At 35.5% G+C, this 19,745-nt stretch overlaps 1 protein-coding gene across 1 annotated transcript in view; it reads left to right on the forward strand.

Annotated features, from left to right (window-relative positions):
* CDK14 (cyclin dependent kinase 14) overlaps window positions 1-19,745 on the forward strand; it is a 522,742-nt gene that overhangs the window by 260,055 nt on the left and 242,942 nt on the right. Inside the window, exon 8 of the mRNA XM_045564652.1 lies at window positions 9,614-9,737. Within this exon, the coding sequence (XP_045420608.1) occupies window positions 9,614-9,737 (124 nt within the window). The remainder of the gene's footprint in view (window positions 1-9,613; window positions 9,738-19,745) is intronic.

Consider the following 19,745-nt stretch of genomic DNA (forward strand, 5'->3'; position numbering starts at 1 on the left):
AAACCAGAATCAAAAGCCTGAGGATATTGGCCTTGTTATAAATATTTATGATGATTAAAGACATAGCAACCAATTTCTAGAACGTGATAATTGCTATGTTAGAAACTGGTTAGAATATTTTTTTCCAAGGGCGGTTAATTTTTTCCCCCTTTACAGACCATTTACTATGAATTATAGTGGGTTTGGGCTATCACAGTTGGGTTGAAAACAGAATTTATACAGATTTTATAATTCCTGATGGTTTACAGACTGACCATTGAATTTTTTTAAATGACCATAACAGTCTAAATTTCATCTTTTATTTGAGTCTTCATGTATTCTTTAAACATTGATAAGCATGAGAGACTGAAAATTAAGGTTCATGAAAAAAAGATTAATTGATGCTGTCTTCAGCTTATATCCAGAAATGTGGATGTTTGAATCTTATTATCATGATGAGATTGAATCTTCCTGTGTTTTCATGTAATGTATTTCCATTTCTATTTTATCATAATGACTTTTCTAGAAGGTTCCCTGCAAAAACGCATTTGCCTTTTTTTTTAAATAATTAAAAATAACCAAAGTAATTTTGAACTCCCTGCCTTATTCTCTGAAGTATCTGAAATCCTACTGGCATAAAGCTGATTTTTATTTTTCATTTCAATAGATATACTAATTTAAAAGATATGAGGTTTATTATGGTTGAAAAGTTGCTATTTTTCTTTCATAGTCCAGAGAACAAGCAGGTGTATAACAGATAGAATAATGTTATGCCAAATTAAGGTTGTCTTATACAGATGGTGCTGAGAATTGATTCATAAATGAGACTTTCTAATGTTCAGATAGAAAATCAAATGACACCTGATTTTCTCCATATTCTTCATTAAAGCTCTCATTTAGCTCATAATGATTTCCTTCTATGCATTACTGTGAATATTATAGAGCCTTTCCTCATTCTGCATTTTAGGAAATACGGTTATTTCATGAGGCCATTAAAGAATGTTTTTGAAAATTTGACACCTAGTATCAGTGCCTGTCCAGGCTTCTTCTAAATGTTTTCATTCTATTTTTGTCATAGCAAAATAATCTTTCATATCTAGAAAGTAGAGAATTAACAATAAAAGAAAATGAAATTCCACTTGTCCATTCATGTGATGTTGGACATCCAGAGGTGATCTGAGTAGTGGGTTTTCTGGTTATGATGCGGGGCCAGCATGTAGTTGCTTAGAACGTGTGTATTGCATCTTCGGCATCTGCTGATCTACTTATAACAACTCCGATCCCACAAAGGAAGCAAAGCCATCTAATTAAACAGCACACTGTTTCCTAGAGATGCTTTAAAACCCAGACTGAAAAGAAATTACCCTAAAGAATGATGAAATGCAGACAGTGATTGGAAGTATCACATGCCATTTTAATTGTGGCATGGAAATACCCAGTTTGGGGATACCCATTAGGAATACGGGGAACACTCTCCTGGGCTTCAAGCCCCCTTTTTCCAGTTCAAGCTGGATCTTGCACGCGACTCCTTTGTTTGCATGTTTTCCAAGACAAACATGAGGCCCCAGAAGGGAAATCAGCTTAACTAAAAGAGTATACACACACTACCAGGGATTTTTACGATTGTCTTGGAAAGCACAGCTTTCATGTGACTAGCCAATCGAGCTCATAGGTATTTTCTCATTATTGGATACATTTCCATTACTTCAGACTTCTCTGAGGATATGGAAAGAAGTTTGTTGATCATATGCATCCACATTCACAAGTCTTTAAATATTATATTCCATTTGAAAGTATTTTTTATCTCTAGTATTGCTTGTTTTGATGAACTCTCTCCAAGATCTTTAGACTCAAGCTTTATCACCTTTGTCAATTTTTCAGTCTCTCTCTCTCTCTCTTTCATTAGCCTTTTCAATTGATAGTAAGATAATTCATTTTGATTTAATGTCTAAGATGTTACTTTAGGCAGTAAAACCATTTAAACTCTGAATATGTGTTCATTTTCATTTTGTGTAAAAAAAAATGGCCCTGTATTTGGGGGGAGAGTAACATACATCCCCAAATGAAGTTAAGTAGAAGGAATTGTTGACTCTCCATTTCCCAATTTGTATTTCATGCAATTGCTTTGTAGTACTAAAAAGCACTTATCAGTCAGGTCACTTGTATAATTCTGACAGACAGAAATTTGACAATGAGAGAAGAAGATCATATTATTTGAATTTCTTGGAAAAATTCTTTCAGTTTTTCTCTTGGAATGTTATGTTGGGTAAAACTATTAAATCTAACTACTTAAGTTTGATCACCTTGTCTTTACGAGTTTCTACCCAGCTAAGGGATATTTCTAATATTAATCTTAGGCTGATAACTGCCTTTATTAAAGGGAAGGCTTGGCCTTCCCAACATTCTTCAAGATATACACAAACCCTAATAACTTGGAAACCTACTTACTATACTAGATCTTTCACAGAACTTGGCAAATAAAGACCTGTCATACAAGCCCCATTTGACTCCTTATAAGTCTCTCAGCTCTAGATCCCATGGCTTCAGTCTGCTCACCCTGGGCACCTCCATGCCTGATTTTGGTATCAACCATTGCACTGAGACGGGAAAAGAGGGTGGAATGGGGGACTAGCTTACGTAGTACGGTCAAGGATCACAGAAACTGCGAACCATTCCTTCCCCAAGAACTTGCCCACAAACCTGAAATTCTCATTTTTTTAGTTATTCCTCTCCAGAAAGTTATCATATTAAGGAAAAGCATATTAATGTTCGAGGATCCTAAAGAATGTAAATTAAATTATTACATTATCTAGAAATGATGAAGCATGTTACATAGCCTTGAGGGAGTGAGACCAGGAAGCAGGAAGTAGATTGGAAGAACCCAGAAAGGGTGGAAAAGTGGCAAGACAAAGTCCCCCTGCCACAAAGATTTTCTAAGAGCTGGACTCATCCGAAGTATATTGCAAAAAAGTACACATGTATGGCCTGACGCCCTGGCATGAGTACTTGTGTTTTACACCATCCCAGTAGCATACTTAATACTATCAAGTATGTCCAAAGTGACACATAAATTATACAGTAATTTTGAATAGCTGGAATTTTATTTCTATCCTCTTTACATCTCTGTATAACCTTGTAAGTAATCTTTAAATATTCAATACATTGAATTACAATGATGCTTTGTAGAATAAAAACCATTGGGTGTATATTAGATACATTGTATTACAAATTAGGATTTAATGTTTGCATTAGGTATTTTGAAACTCGACTAAATGGAACAAATCATGATGAATCAATCTGTGTTATTAAAATTGAAGAAGACCTAATATTGCAGTAAAACCATTATCTGATGCATATTATAAAATATTTTGACATTGTTAGATATTTTATAACTCAAAATTTCTAATTACTTTTAATTTCTAGAAAGTTGGGTGTGTGGGTAATTTAATATTTGTGCAGCCTACGGGTTTTTAAATGATACAGTGTTAAATATGGAATATATTATTTGAAGTATTTACTACTCATGTACAACTTTGGTTTATATGCCAGTGTCATATTTTGTAGCCTTAGGTTCACACAATGTGTAACTACTTTAATCAAATAAAATAGTATGCATACTTTTTTGGGTTGCAGTATTCTTAATTATGGTGTCAGAGTAAGACAAAAATGGGTTCAAATGTTAGTACTACCTCTTATTTTATGTCCCCTAGGCCAATTTACTTAATTTCTCTGACCTTTTATTTCTTTATTTCTGAAACAGGGGTAATAATATCTACCTGGTAGAGATGTTGTGAGGATTAAATTAGCTAATGAATATAAAGCACTTAGCACAGTGTCTACCATAGTAAGCCCTCAGTAAGTGGTAGTTATTCCATTCCTGTTGTTTGATTTATAGAATCTCTTCCGTTTCTGTTATTCATAAAATTATAGAATGATATAATTTTACAATGTGAATAGTTATTAAAGATATCTGAGACTCACTCGGTCATTTTCAAGATGAGAAACCTAGGATACAAAGGTGGTAAACATGTTCCCCAGGAGGCAAAAAATTAGCATACTTTTTGTAAGAAATTGCTAGTGTGTTGTAAGCAGTAGGGCCCATTGCTAATGACTCTTTTTAGTAGACTTCTTAGTGTCCTGTAAGCCCTAAGAGACACTGAACAGTCATTAAAGGAAGTTGATTTGTACCTTGAAAATCAGACTTTGAAAATCTGTAAGATGTTTGCTGTGCTTTGTCTCATATTAAATTGAATATTACATCATTTACGTGTTTCTGACCATTCACGGAACCTAACAACTCTAGACACTGAGAAAAAGAGCATCTGATCTCACATGTTCAGACGTTAGTGGGAGAGGTCGGTTATGAAACTTGTTGCTCAGTGCAAGTACCAGTAATTCTTCCGAGCAATACATACAACATTTTGAGTCCAACAGTGTGTGCTTTTCACCAACTTGCTTTAAAAGCAAATATCTTGATATTTTTTACCTAGTTAAATTCTAAAGAGTTTCAGAGGGGAATAGATGAAATATTAAGGGATGCTCTCAAGAAGCATGTGCCATGGCACTGACAATATGAACTCCTTTCAGCTGGGGATGCCAAGACAGCTACACTAAAGATAGATCTGCTGCTGGCCAAAGTGTCCCTTTTCATTATATCATTGCTATTTAAGACATTTTCTCATTGGAGTTTTTATTGCAGAAAGTGAATATATTCAAAGTAGACTATAACTCTTCGGGGACCCTACTGACAGATTTGGAAGAATGTCCTTTTGTAAAGATTAAGTAGAATATCCTGAGGTGACAAAATATTCTAAGGAAGACCTTGTGGCTACTACGGTAGAAAGATAGGAAGAAAGTTTCGAATGTGTTAATTTATCAACTTCAGTACATGAAGCTGCCTTTTATCATGTTATTTATTTCCAAGAAGATTTTAAATATTAATAGCAAAAACAGAAATTCAATAATCATGTGCTCATTATATGCTAATTGAGGTTTTTTACAAACTTAGGTTCACTTAATAATAAAACCACTTCAGTTATATAGGGTGTATAACTCTATGCATCTGTGCACTTATGCAGCATCAACCTCGTTTAAGATAATGAGGTGCAGTAGAAAGTTCACAAGTGCTGTGTGATGGTAGGAGGACCAAGTTTCTTGTTCTTTTAGAGCTTTAGCTTTCTCATTTGTTTAAAAGAAAAGAAAAAACAACCCAGGATTAGAGATGGAAAGGATTAAGTAATATATGTAAAAGTACTTGGAATATTAGAGTAAGCCTTCAGTTAGTATTAGTCTCCCTTCTTTCCTCTTCAGTACTTCAGATTCCATTGATGTTTAGCAATTTTCATTAGCAAAGCTGATTCTTACTCTTTAGAAAAAGAATGAGTGTGACCCCCCCCCTTTGGTGGTTCTTCTTTTTCTCACCATGTCCTCTGGTTTTTCCCAGAAGATCAAGCATAGCTTTTGTGTGGCGTTTTATATAACAACCAAGTGAAGTGGCATTCTCAAAAACTTTAAATGGGAAAGTTAGGGACTTGCCTGTTTGTCTAAAGGAAAACCATCTCCGAGACTTGAGTTCTTCAGACCTTCCCAGAGTCGTCCCTGGGGCATTCTAGTTAACTGAGGAACCGGGCTGCATCCGTAGAGCCTTCCCACCACTAGCTGCCAGGGCGTAATGCTGTTAAGCGCATTAAAGTGTTATTTTTGTTAATGAAACACTTATTTTTCTAATGGTTTCACCAAAGTCTATTGCCCCCTTGCCACCATTGCTTTTATGATGGTGAGTTGGCAGGTTTGAAGTCTCACATATTGTGTTATTTGTTTAAGTTTTTCTTCTTCTGAATTGATGTTATACTTGCTTGCTCGTGTCTCCTCAGTTTTTTTTTTTCCCTCAGAAAAGCAAGAGGTTTGTTGTACCGTCATATCAACTTTTGTGTCTGGTGAATGCTCAACTTGGTTTTCTTTCAAAATTTTACATGTATTGAATTCTGTTTTCAGAATGGCAAGTTTCCTGTGATTCATTTCCTTCTTGCAGGCTATTCTTCTTATAATGGTAGAATCAAATCTACTACTTTTTTTTTGGTTAGATCTTCCCTCTGCTGTGCCTTCCATACACTCAGACCATGTTGCTGTTACAGTGCAGACCTGCTTACGTGGCAGCCTTCTATTTGTGTGTCTGTCGTACCCCATAGGCCATAGGCTGTGAGTTCCTCAAGTCTAGGAACTACCTCTTATATCTTACTCGTCTTTGCATCCCTCTGGTGTAACAGAATCTGGCACATACAGTTGGCACTTAATAAACCCTGAATGAATTTATTCTATGGAGATTTGTTCTAACATTTGTTTAGGGCTATATTTGTCATGTTTGGGGCTTAATTTGTCATGTATACACTTATAAATGGAGTGTGTAGTTGCATTTTTTCCTAGTACTGATTTTTCTTAATCTCCTTTAATATGATATCCTATTTGAATAGCTTCTGGATTAGCATGAGGATTATATATTTTCACTAATTAGTAAAGGTATTAAAAGAAGAGCCTTTTGGGGCTGCTTGATCTAGCCACTTTTGCCCTTAGCTCCCAGGGAATTCTATTCTAGGGTTTCCTGTTATTTTTTTACCTGTCACCATCCAGATGTGTCTAAATTCAGTTCTATAATTACACTCCCACTGGTTTAGGAATGCCAGCTGTGTACACAGGTTATGAAGACGGTTAAGGCACACAGCCAGCGGGAGGTAGAGTAAATATCACACTGTGATAGACACGCACAGAGGCTGCTCCGGGAACTTGCAGGAGGAGCACTTCACGCACACCTGTCATGGGGCAGGGGCCTGGGGCGGTGGTCAGGGAAGGCTCCAGGGACAAGCAGTTCCTGAGGAGAGACCTAAGGAATACATGGAGATTAGTAGACAAAGAGGAGAGAGGGCTTTTCTGACAGAGAAGAGGCAAGGACAAAGGTACAGTTTGAAGAAACATGCTCGGAGTGTGAGAGGGGGCAAGGTCACCTGGAGCCAAGGAATTAGAGTCGAAATGTCTGAGCACCCAGTTGGAATCAGTGCTCATCTCAGTGGCCTTGGAGGCCATATTATTAGGTGTCCAGATTTTGCCCTATCAGTTGGAGGAGGCAGCTTCTGTATCAATACTTTGCCTACTTGTGTTAATTTCTGGCCAAGATTGCTATAGTAGGGTGGTTAAGAGCATAGAGTTTGGAGTCAAGCTGTCTGGTTTGAGTCCTGGCTCTGCCACTTAATTGCTGTGTGATCTTGAGAAACTGCACTCAGTTTCTTCATCACTAGTAAAGAGATAATAGTACTGCCTCCTTTGTTAAAATTGTTACAGAGGTTAAATGAGGTAATATTCTATAATGCATAGGACAGCAGCTGGCACATAGTGAGTGTTATGTGTTTGTTAAATTAAAATGTGTTGCCATGGTTAAATAGACAGTTACATTCTGATAAGACCCAGCTAGGTCCCAAAGATCAGTTAGCATCTTGCAGAATACCAAATTGTTTCTTTTTAAAATCAGTGTATTTTTGAAAGTAAGTTTGTTAAGTTGTGTGCCTTTGTGTGTTTTTTTTTTTTTTAATTCTTTGAAAACACAGAGTGGCTTTATTTGCTCACTCCTTCTTCCTTCTAAACCAAAGGAGTATGGATTTCCTTAGAAATTATTAAATATAAGTGTTGGACTTTAGGGAGCAGGGAGTAATGGAAGTGAGAACTGAATGAGGTTGGAAGCTGCTGGTGATGGTGTTAAGTCTTTCCATCTGCTGTACCCGAAGGGTTGAGAGGAGAAGTCCAGAGAGGTGTGTGCTTCTGGGATTCTAGAGCCACTCTTCTAATCTAGGCTAATACAGAACGGACTACTTTGTGGTACTTAGATTCTGGAAATAATGATCCCAAACTCTCACTGCCCAATGCATATTGTCAAATACAAAGATTTTGAGATGAATTAAAACTGTTCATCTCAGATACTGTTATTGTAAGATATCTCCCCTGTTAACAAAATTTACTTTGCTTTCATAGCTCCTAGTTAGTTGGAACATTACAAAAATACTAACTTCCAGGGCCCTCAAGGAGTTGCCAATGTTGTTCATTTGAATATTCTAGAATCCTTATGCCATCAGTCTTCTACAACTCATTTAAAAGTTCCCTGAAACTGTCTTTGGTTGCTAGCTGGTTATATAGACTAGAATATTGGTGGCTTTTAAAAGTAGGATTTATTTTTTAAATTTGAATTTGAGATACCAATGAATAATATTTAATATATTTCGCATAATATTTGAAACAACCCTAGTTTGGAGAGTTGGAGAATTTTATTTATGTATGTATTTATTTGCTTACTTATTTTGAAATATTAAGAAGGGTACAAAAGTTTTTGTTACATAGATACACTCCAAAATGCTGAAGTTGGGGCTTTTAGTGTGCCTGCCACAAGGACAGTGCTCAACCAAGAGATAAGTTTTTATCCCTCAGCCCCATCCCACACCCCTCCCTTCTTAGTTTCCAATGTCTTTTACATCTTTTGATATCTGTGTGTACCCCTCATTTAGCTCCAGCTTATTAGTGAGAATGTGTGGTATTTATTTTTCCACTCCTGAGATACTTCACTTAGGATAATGGTCTCCAGTTCCGATGACTGAATTCAAGAGGGTCCGTCCGTAGGTGGGCATCTACTTGTAACTTCCAGTCCTCTCCTTGAGAGCGGGGTGCGCGGGCTGCTCCTACTCTGCCATCTTGGCCTATTTTTATTTTAGGAGATCAATTTTTTAAAAAAACTATTTCAATTAGGATTATTTTGGTTTAAGTAAATTGTTTAAAAATATTCTTTTTCATAAGCAGAATATTAGGAAAGCTAGTGAATCACATTTTTTTGTTATCAAAATAGAAACATTTGATACGATCCAATATGAAACTTCACAGGGAAGGCTATCAATCGTTTCATAAATTATATCTTGCTAAAGTATGGCTCTTGAAGCCTTGACTTTTATGTTTTCTGTGTTTCCTTTCCCTTTAGGATGGTTCTGCTCTGTAATTAGTGAAGGTACATGTTTATCTTTAGGCAACAGCCTAATCTCTATGGCCATATGTGCAAAAGCAGTATAATTACCATGTAGTATTAATTGGACCATGTGACTATTTTTATTTTAATTGTTTCAAATCATCTTATTTTTCCATTCCTTAAAGCATGTTAATGGGTGACTCCCTGGGCACTATGCTTATGTTGTCTCTATGGGATTAATATCTGCACATTTACATGAATTTGGTAAACAGTTCTTTTTTTAATCTTTATAATGTTATAGATTTTTTTCTCTCAAAATTATTTTAGGCCAGAGGAAATAAATATTATAAAGAATCAATTGTTTACATTTTCCTTAATTTATAGAACACAGATTGGAGTATAGGTCTCTCTGGCTGAGGAAGTATCAGTCTGGATCGATATAATAGATTGCTAGAAATTCTCAGATTTACTTAATGAATTTGGGATTTACATGCTAATATCACACATTGTGTTTAAATAATAATATAGGAAATTTAGTGATAGTTACACATTTTCTCTAAATACAAGTACTTGGCAGACTGTATGTAGAAACTGGCATTTATGTGGGTTCAGATTTTAACCTTTGTCTCCCTATTTTTCCAGTTGTTTTTATTTCAGTTGCTGCGAGGGCTGTCTTACATCCACCAGCGTTATATTTTGCACAGAGACCTGAAACCACAGAACCTTCTGATCAGTGACACGGGGGAGTTAAAGCTGGCAGATTTCGGTAGGAAAGCAGTTAATTACCAGTCTATTTTGTCACACTGTGAGAATGCCAGGCAGATGGTGGCACTGCATTTGTTTAGGTGCACTTCTTCTGTCATCATAGATCATGGTAAAATTTTTTCTGGAATGAGGGAATTTTTTTTTCATTTTTATGATAACATAAAACATGATGCTTGTGGATTTTTATAAAATTCAAACTGCTTGTTAGAATCTTTAATCATAAACATAAATCAGATCTTATTAGTATATACTTACAAAGGAAAAGTCAGTAAAATTTTGAGCATAAAATATACTCAAGGAAATCTATTATATTACTTTTTATTATATAAATGTCAAATATACTCCAAAGTAGAAAAATAGTATAATGACCCCCATTACCCATCTCCCAGCTTCCACAATGACCAATATTTTGCCAAATTTGAAGAAACCTGATTTTAAACCCCTAGACCTTTTCAGGGCATTGCAGAATATATTCAATAGTGTGTATGTTACTCTAAGGCTTTAATAACATAGAAATCTAGGGGCAGTGTTAACCTTTCCAGAATTGACTATTGTTTCAAGTATTTTCAATAATGTTACAAAAATAGGCACTTATTCCTATTTAAAAATTGGGGTCCTAGAGTGGACCGTTGTAAGTCATTTCTTCCTTAGAAGTTTTAAGACTAGCCTCTTCCAGCTTAGAAGCTTTCCTCCAAACACTGTCTTTGAACATTCAAAGAGGAGCAAAACTATTGTGTCCTCCTTGCTAGCGTCGCTTCCCTTGATCAAGCCTGACATTTCTGCATTGCCTGGGCTCTCTGTCATGCTAGAGATTGCGTTGAGTTGATTCCCAGCACCAGGGGATGCCTGATGGCAGCATGATGTGTTGACATTGCATTTCCTCAATTATTTTTGAATACATATTCTGATTAGAAATTTGTTCCATTAAGAATGGAATGAAAATATTACCCTTGGGACATAAAGATGCCTAAGGTTGAGATATGGGCTTTTGCTGAAATATGATTATCTTTTCCCACTCCAGCCCCCCAGTAAATAAAAGAGGGCAGGAAATGTTTATTTCTTATTTCAAGGTTAGTAGACTGTTGAATACCTTTGGAATGAATATACCATGTTGGGTTTTGTATATTCTTTTGTTCTAAAAATGAAATGAAACAAAAGTTGCCATGACTAGTGATATGTTGCAAAACTTTGTCATTGGTGCTCATCTACTTTGATAAAAATGATGAAATTCTGTGTGTGAGTGTGTTTGTGTGTATTGTTTATTGCCAGACTTTAGCATCAGAATTGCACTAGGTGACTAGATACAAAGTATTTCTGTTATAGGGTAGGATATAAGGGAGAGTATGTGGGTGGAGGAGAAAAGGTTTGCAGTTTCTCAAGTTCAATATTATTTACTGTGAACATTTTGTGGTTTGTCGGTATCAGTAAATTCAAAGGGATGTATAATAATTTTTTTATGGTGTGTTAATATGCTACATGGTATATATTGAAATGAATTATTGTATTTATCATTTAACTATATTCAACATGGGTTTTTTTGTATATTTATAAAATATATTTTTATAAAGTTGATTTATCTGTATAACCAAGGATACAATAGGATTGTATGTATGTGCTTACTAGGGATTATTTTTTAATTTTATGATGATGTTTTTATTATAATAGGCAAATTCATCTTTAAACATGTGTATGGATCTTTAAAACTGACATTTTTATAATATCAGATTCAGAAGCAAAATAAAATATAATTTTAAAATACTTAGATGATTTTTTTAGAAAATTAGAAAGTACAGAATGTATGAACAACTCAGAGATGACAGATGTTAACATTTTTCTTATATATTTTTTTGTTCTTTCATTTCTTGCTTCATCAACATATTATATGGCCTCAAGAACAAGAAAAATACTATTTTTGAAGCACTTTTTACACAGGAATATATCATGAACATTTACTCATGTTATTAAATATGACAAAACATTTTTAACAGCTTAGGTTTGTCCATTAATGGCCAAAACCTAATCTCAAGTCAATCCCTAATCAATGAGTATTTTAGTTCTTTCTGATTGTTCACTATTATTCACAGTCCTGTATAGAACATCTTTGTAGAGAAAGCTATATATGCCGCAAGTGCAGTGTTGAGTGTTTTTAAGCATTGGATTCTCCGGACCAGACTGCTCTGCAGAAGGGTCATGCCTGTGCACCTCCCTCAGTGTCATGGACTGAATCGTCCAGCTTGGAACGTGCACTTGGCATGCATCCTGTGTGCAGAGTGTAATGAGCGAGGCTCATTCACCAACTGACAATTTCCTCCAATTAATTGTGCATTATTTTTGTCTTTTAATTTAAGACATGCAATTAACTATGATTTACTGTGTTTGGGCATGTATATGTGTGTCTGAGATGGAAACTGGAAACTGCAGAGAAGCCAGACAGTCAAAATGGGATGACTCCAGGCAGCAGAACAATTAAAAACACAAGGTCTTAATTCAGCATTTGACATATGAAGAGCTTTAGGAACAGGTTTTTTTCCCTTACCTTTTTCTCTTATGTGAACAAAACCATAAAAGTTTGGTTAAAAGAGATAAATATAATCTTGTATGATTGTGGTTTCCATATTGTAAATGTTACTATTCTTATTAGAAAAATATCTGGGTTTGGAGAAACACTAAAATTTATTGAGTTTATTCTATTAGTATGTGCTAGACACTTAGTAATTCTTGCTTCATTGTCCCTTCAACCTAGTAATGTGTACTAACCCATATTTTTGAGAGAGATGAGATTCAGAAATGTTAGAAATTTGCCCAGGTTTGGACACACAGGTAGCTAGGTGCAAAGCTGGAATTCAAATGCTTGATTCACATCCTTTAATCTCAGGTACTCCATATATTATTATAAATATAGATATTTTATCTTATAAGCCTGCCTAATCTAGTAAATTTTTGATCGTTTTGTACATGCTGTTTTCTACGTATAACAAATATGACACCCATGCTATGGAATAGATTGCATTAATACAAAAATATGTATGCATCACATAATTTAAAGAACAATTTGTCATTTGACTAATTCGTAAGTAATACATGAGTTCAACCTTACAACTTTTTAGATTTTACCTGCTAGATAAGGTAAATCAGGTGAGAGTGTATTTATAGACCCATTCAGCTTTAAACAAAATGCAGTTCTGAATTCCAGGTGGTCAAAATGCTGTACCTGTTTTTTTTCCTTGAAAGTGAAATTGTATTTAAGCATTTACCTGAGCTTCATTTTCTATATGCATTTTGAATAAGTAAATTACACATGATTTAGAATCACTTTGACTTTCCTAATGCAGATATTTGCTCTGCCTGTGTATAGTAAAATAATAAAACTGTTGAGGGGGGTGCATTTGATTCATTGCCTACAAGATGGCTCATCTTTACATTATCTTTAGAAAAACTATTTCAAATCTTTTATGCAGACTGTGTGTTCACTACCTTGTTGTTCCTTGTATGCTACGGTGCACCCAAACCCTAAACTTGTCCCCGCATCAGAGCCTTTTAGATGCCATTTCCCTTTGCCCAGATACTCATCCTCTTGCTTCTCATGTGGCTACTTTTTTCTCATCCTAGAGGTCATAGTTCATGTCACCTGTGCAAAGAAGCACTTTCCAGAAATAGAACCTTTCCCATAATTATCATCTAGTCCTATTTCTTCATTAACACTTATAATGTACTGAAATTATTTTGTTTATTTATCTATTTATTTTTTGCTTGAGCTATTCAACTGTAAGTGCCAGGAGGGCAGAGACTTGACCTATCTTGCTCACCACTGTCTGTGCTATCCCTAGAACCACGCTTAGCACGTAATAGATGTTCAGTACATACGGATTGAATGAAAAAAAACATACCTGGCTAAACTGAGTATTAGTCTAAAGACTAAGACCCACCTGCATTTACTAATTTCTGTTTGGTTAGCTTAGGCAAACTAGCAGCTTATAAAATAATTTTCTCTTCATCAGTGCTATCCTCACTGTGTACAAAGAGTACAGACGGAGTTAGATGAATTTAGATGATGTTGGAGCCTCAGGATTGCTTTGAGGCTCTTAGGCATAGGTCCTGCAAATCCACTTGGTAGTTGCTATGTTTGTAATCTCAAGCTGCAGAAATAAACATCACCGAGTGAATGCAAACATATATAAAAGATGCATAAGATTTGAAATTTCTACTCTGCAGACCCTAAGTGATCATCAAGTTATACTGTTGTTGAGAGCAAGGTGTGTTGAACACTGAATTAGGAGACCTGGCTCTGTATATAACTAGCTTGTGAGTTTCAAGTCGTTTAGCCCCTCTGAGCCTTACACTCCTCCTCTGAAAAACAAGAGCATTGAATAGATACTTTCTAAATTTCTTTTAATGTTGCCATTTTATGTTGTACATTTCTGAAACTATATATAATTTCTAATGACCAGATATTTAATGGTGAGTAAAAAATCTATCCATTAAATCTGGAATCAGTGCTATACTCTCCTGTCCTAGAATCTAATTTTTGATTCTATCTTTGGACATTCAGATAGATGAGAGCCATGCTTTTATGATATGCATAGAAAGCATATTAAAAGAAAATTGTTGAAGCATGACAAGTAAATGCATAAATTCACTGAGAAATTAAGGTTCATTTGCTTTATAATAAGTATGAAAACTTAAAGGGTATTTTTCCATATAAATGAGATCAAAGCAAAATGTGTCAGTCTGTATAATTCCTGCAGGATGATGTTGGTGTTATCCACATGTCCCAGCCATTACTCCGTTATTTTTAAGGGTCATGGAATAAATATATTGAAAGACAGCTAGGTTAAATTTGCCCCTAAGAAAGAGACAGCAAAAACTCTGTAATATGAGCATGTAAAGATCTGGCATATTTTATTAACTTTCCTAATGCAGGAACCAAGTTAAACAGCTGTGTGGTTTAATCGAGTAAAAGCATACAGGTCTCTTTCCCATTGGAGATTTAAAATATTACCCTCTCAATGTTGATAGTTTTCTCCTCCAGGCTGGTCCTTGTCTAGATTTGAAAGGAGAAATTATTGTAAATCACATTTTGGATTAATTTAAGGAACACACCAGAAACGTGACTCTGTAAAGGACATGGGAAGTGCATGGTTTGTTTGTGATGTGTTTCTCAAAATTCACATAGGGAATAGTAGAGAATAGAAAAAAAACAACTTCTTTTAGCTGCAGAGTAGAGTCTGTCAGTTTGATAAATATAGTCTCTGGATAAAAGCCTGTTAGTCCCAGAGGTACAAACCTTTAACTTTTTTTTTTGTTATTTGCATAAAAAATTTACCATTGAAGCTATAATTATAAATTTCAGGTTAGCTATAACTTAGCCCATTTGTTATGGCCTGTGGAATGTATAATAAATTTTGTTGTTTCTTTATTTTAGGATGTGTTTTCTAATAGCAAAAATAACTTTATTACCAAATGAGGTATCACTCAACTTTTAAAAGGCCCACTCAACAGTTTAACACATAGAAAATTTTAAGGCAAAGTTTAGATAGTTGTTTTCATGTTGATCTGAAAGCAAAGAGGATATTTAGAATAACTGATGCTGTAGTATGAACCAAAAAAGAGCTGTTCTTTTCCCTAATTTCTCTAGGGAACATCATTAAAACTGTATGTAAAAATATACATATTTCAAAATTTATTGACTAGGTTATCAAGAATGCATGTTAGAAATAATTTTGATTTCACATGTAAACTAGACAAAGTTATTTCCCCTTGACCCATTATTTTAAAGATGTAGTAACCCTTTTGAAAAGGAATGTTAGTACTTAAAATTGTCTTCTCTCTGATTTTGAAACATCACTTACCTGCATCATTTAAATCTTGTTTAATATCTTGCTTTCCCTTCAAGTTTTTTTCCACTATTCAAGAGGAATGATGATGGTGACATCTAGTTACCATGTTTTTCTGCTTTGTGTTATCACAGTGTATATGCCTTCCCATATGCACAGTCTCCTCCACTGTCAACATTTGGCACTGGAGTAGTACATTTGTTGCAATTAATGAACCTACATTGACACATCAGTATCATCCAAAGTCCGTAGTTTACAATAGGGTGACATATATCCACCATTATAGTATTATTCAGAAGAGTTTCACTGCCCTAAAATTCTTTTTAAACTCATATAGATGAGTTTTTTTTAAAGCTGTAAATGGGAACAAGAAGGATATATATGAACTGCAACTAATATGCATATACTATTCTGTGAGAAATCTCTCTGTTCAGTCACCATAAACCAGATTGAAGCAGTGTGGATAGGGGTTGTTTGCTAAGAATGGCAGCTCAAACTCCATGGAAATGAGGAAATTTGAAAGAGTGTTAGTTCAGTTTCAGCCAAACTGTGCATGTGAGGTAACGAGACATCTTTAAATGCAGAACAAACTGCTACAAATAGGGCTGATTATCTTATTCTCCACCGTTGATGGAAACCTTCTGGGTAGAGGGATTTCAGTATGCAAAAATATCATTGTTTTTCCCTATACAATATGAGGGTAGAATTGTTGGCAGTAAATCAGATAAGTAGTGCAGGATGTGAGTTGAAATATAACCATGTATCCTTAGAAAATACCTGTGTGTGAAATGACTGGAACCCTAAGTACCAGCCATGATGACTGGAGTGGAAGAGTTATAGGTGTTATTAACAAGAATAGCACTGAATTTGTAAGAAATAACGGTGATACGACATCTCTTTGGTTCTCGTGGAGAGAGTTGGAACCCATTATATTAAGTGAAGTATCCAAAGAATGGAAAAACAAGCATCACATGTACTCACCAAAAAATTGGTTTCCCTGATCATCACCTAAATGCACATCGGGGAAGGATACCAATTGGATATCAGACTAAGACAGGGGGTGGGGGGAGGGGATGGGTGTATGCCTACATGATGAGTGCATTGCACACCGTCTGGGGAATGGTCATACTTGAAGGTGCTGACTCGGGGAGGTGGGGGGTGGGGGGAGGGGATGGAGGTATGACTACATGGTGAGTGCCAGGCGCACTGTCTGGAGAATGGACACGCTTGAGGCTCTGACTCAGGGGGATGGGCGGGACACGGACAATGTATATAACCTGAGCTTTTGTACCCCCATGAAGAGCTGAAATAAAAAAAAAAAAATGAATAGCACTGAATGAACCAGAGAATTATGTAATACATGTGCTATTGAAGGCAACATTGATTACACTTGAACATGAATTTTGTTAACACGTAAGTTTCTTAGTATGTATTCTGTTGTTTACAACCAAATACCTGAAATTGAGTAATTTATAAAGAAAAGGGATTTATTTCTTATGGTTATGGAAGCTGAGAAGTCCAAGGTCCAGGAGCCACAGCTGGTGAAGGCCTTCTTGCTAGTGGGGACCCTGTGCAAAGTCCCAAGGAGGCACAGGGCACGTGGTGAGGGGGCTGAGCATGCTCTCCTCTTATAAAGCCACTAATGTCACTCCTGTGATAACCCATGAGTTCATTAATACCCTACTGCTCACTAACCCATGAATGGATTAATCCGTTCATGAGGGCAGAGCCTCTTAAAGGGTCCCACCTTTCAATACTGCCACATTGGGGATTATGTTTCAGTGTGAGTTTTGAAGGGGACAGACATTCAAACCATAGCAGTTAAGTGTAAAAAGCTGCTTAGAGTTAGATCCTGCCCCATCTCCTATGCTTTAGCTTCTAAAAAGACACAGTTTAAGATTTGGCCCAAACCAGACACCACTAATACATACGTCAATATGTTTGACTTATACCAGGATCTTGGATGACAGCAAGTGAATCATTGTAGTCTAAAGCACATATCTTCTAAAATCTTTACTGGAAGCAAGAACAACTGACCAGCTACTACGGGGAATGTGAGGCGTGCTGTAAATTCTAACAGTTAGACATCTTTTAAAAACCTGTGATTTTGAACATTTTTTTCTCACTTTATTACTATAAATTAAATATTAGTTTCTTCTTTTTTTCTCTAGGTTTTTTTTAAAAATGCCATATGTGTTGGTTTATTCACTTTTGAAATAATGCATACGTATACATGTTAACACTAAAAAATTTCCTTCTCACCTTGAATAATTTCTATTGTGGTAATAGATAAACTTAAGAAGATATCATTTTAATAAAAGAAGAAAGTACTAGAAAATTAAAAATAAAAACCAAGTAAGAACTAATGATCTGTGCTGCTTATAAATTTTAAATACATGTCTGAAAAAACATTCTAAGTTTATTTTGCCACATACTATAAAAATAAGCTTGGTGCACATAATCAAATTTATAGGCCTAAAATTATATAACTTCTTGCAAAAAATCAAAGTTTAAAAAGGGAACGTCTCTCTATTAACTATCTGTCAAGCTATTTGGCATTCTAATATTTATTTATTTTTTTTGAGACAGAGTCTAACTCTGTTGCCGGGCTAGAGTGCTGTGGTGTCAGCCTCACTCACAGCAACCTCAAACTGCTGAGCTCAAGCAATCCTCCTGCCTCAGCCTCCTGAGTAGCTGGGACTACAGGCATGCGCCACCAGGCCCGGCTAATTTTTTTAATATATATATATATATATTTTTTTTTTTTTTTAGTTGTCCAGCTAATTTCTTTGTATTTTTTTTAGTAGAGACAGGGTCTCGCTCTTGCTCAGGCTGGTCTCAAACTCCTGAGCTCAAAAATGATCCACCCTCCTCGGCCTCCCAGAGTGCTAGGATTACAGGCATGAACCGTAGAGCCTGGCTGACATTCTAATTTTTAATCAGAAAGGATACTGATATAAAAATGCATAGCAAAGTATTTATTCCAGTTATGGAGTAGAGTTGTCAGCTAAGGAAATCTGTCTTGTGAAACAATGACTAATTAATTAATGTCATATGTGGAAACTGTGCTTAAAACCAGCTTGAGAGTAGTAGAATTGGGATCTATGAATGAAAGAGATCAGTGATTTGGCTAACCTGACTGCCTGTATCATGAGAATGGGACAGCAGAGGCATAAGCATGAAAAGTTGGAAGATTTCAGGATTATATATTTACGATAGTTTCTGAAAAGTTACCATTAACCTCTCTACTTACTTAAAGTCAATTGAGAGCATCTCTTTATAAGAATCATTGCCATTAGAGTTGCAAGAACAATATAAAATACATACAGTATGCAAGCATCTTGCTCATTGAAGCCACCATCTGGTTGTTGGTAAAATCATATCATTGAGAACGTTTTGTTCTGGATTATTTTTCAGAATAAAGGCAGCAAATTTATGAGAGGAAATTAAAATAAATCAGTTATAATTATATAAAAGGCAAACCATTCATATTTTCAGAATTTTTCAATTTATATTTTCTCTAGATTTTGAAGGAACCTCAGAGATTATCTAATTCAGACCCTTCATCTTAAAATGTGTATACATTGGCCCAGAAATGGAAAATAAGTTAACATTGTGCCTGTTACTTAGTAAGTGATATATTAAATTATTATTATTAATATTATTATTACCAATGTCTCTAGATCCGCAGTATAGTACCCAATGGCCTCCCCAAACGTGTGAGAAGGTAGGAGTGTCAAAGTAACCCATGCTGGTCTGATGACCTGTGTCAGATGATCCCTGTAAAAAAAGGTGGGACCCAAAATACTATTAACATTATTCTCTACCAAACTTCATGAGTCTTGAGGAAACGGCAAAAAACGACATAAAGAATGTTTCTCACAGTAGACCAGTAGGAAACCTTGTTGGAAATATAAGTTTGAATGGAGCTTTGGTAATTTATGAATCGAGGAGCTGCTACCCTCTTTAATTACATTCCTGAGAGAAACTAAAGCATTAGGAAGCCCTGTAGGCAGATTAAAGGCTGAATTGGCTTTAACAGTGTTCTTGTTACAGCTCAGCAGTGCTGGGCAGTAGCTGAAAACATGCTCCGATGACTCTCAATGGAAGTGATTTTCCGTTCAGATCTTACCTTTTCATGGTACTCTGCTGTTTCTCACAACACTTCTGACACC

Source organism: Lemur catta, chromosome 11, assembly GCF_020740605.2.
Source record: "Lemur catta isolate mLemCat1 chromosome 11, mLemCat1.pri, whole genome shotgun sequence".
Classification (NCBI taxonomy): domain Eukaryota; kingdom Metazoa; phylum Chordata; class Mammalia; order Primates; family Lemuridae; genus Lemur; species Lemur catta.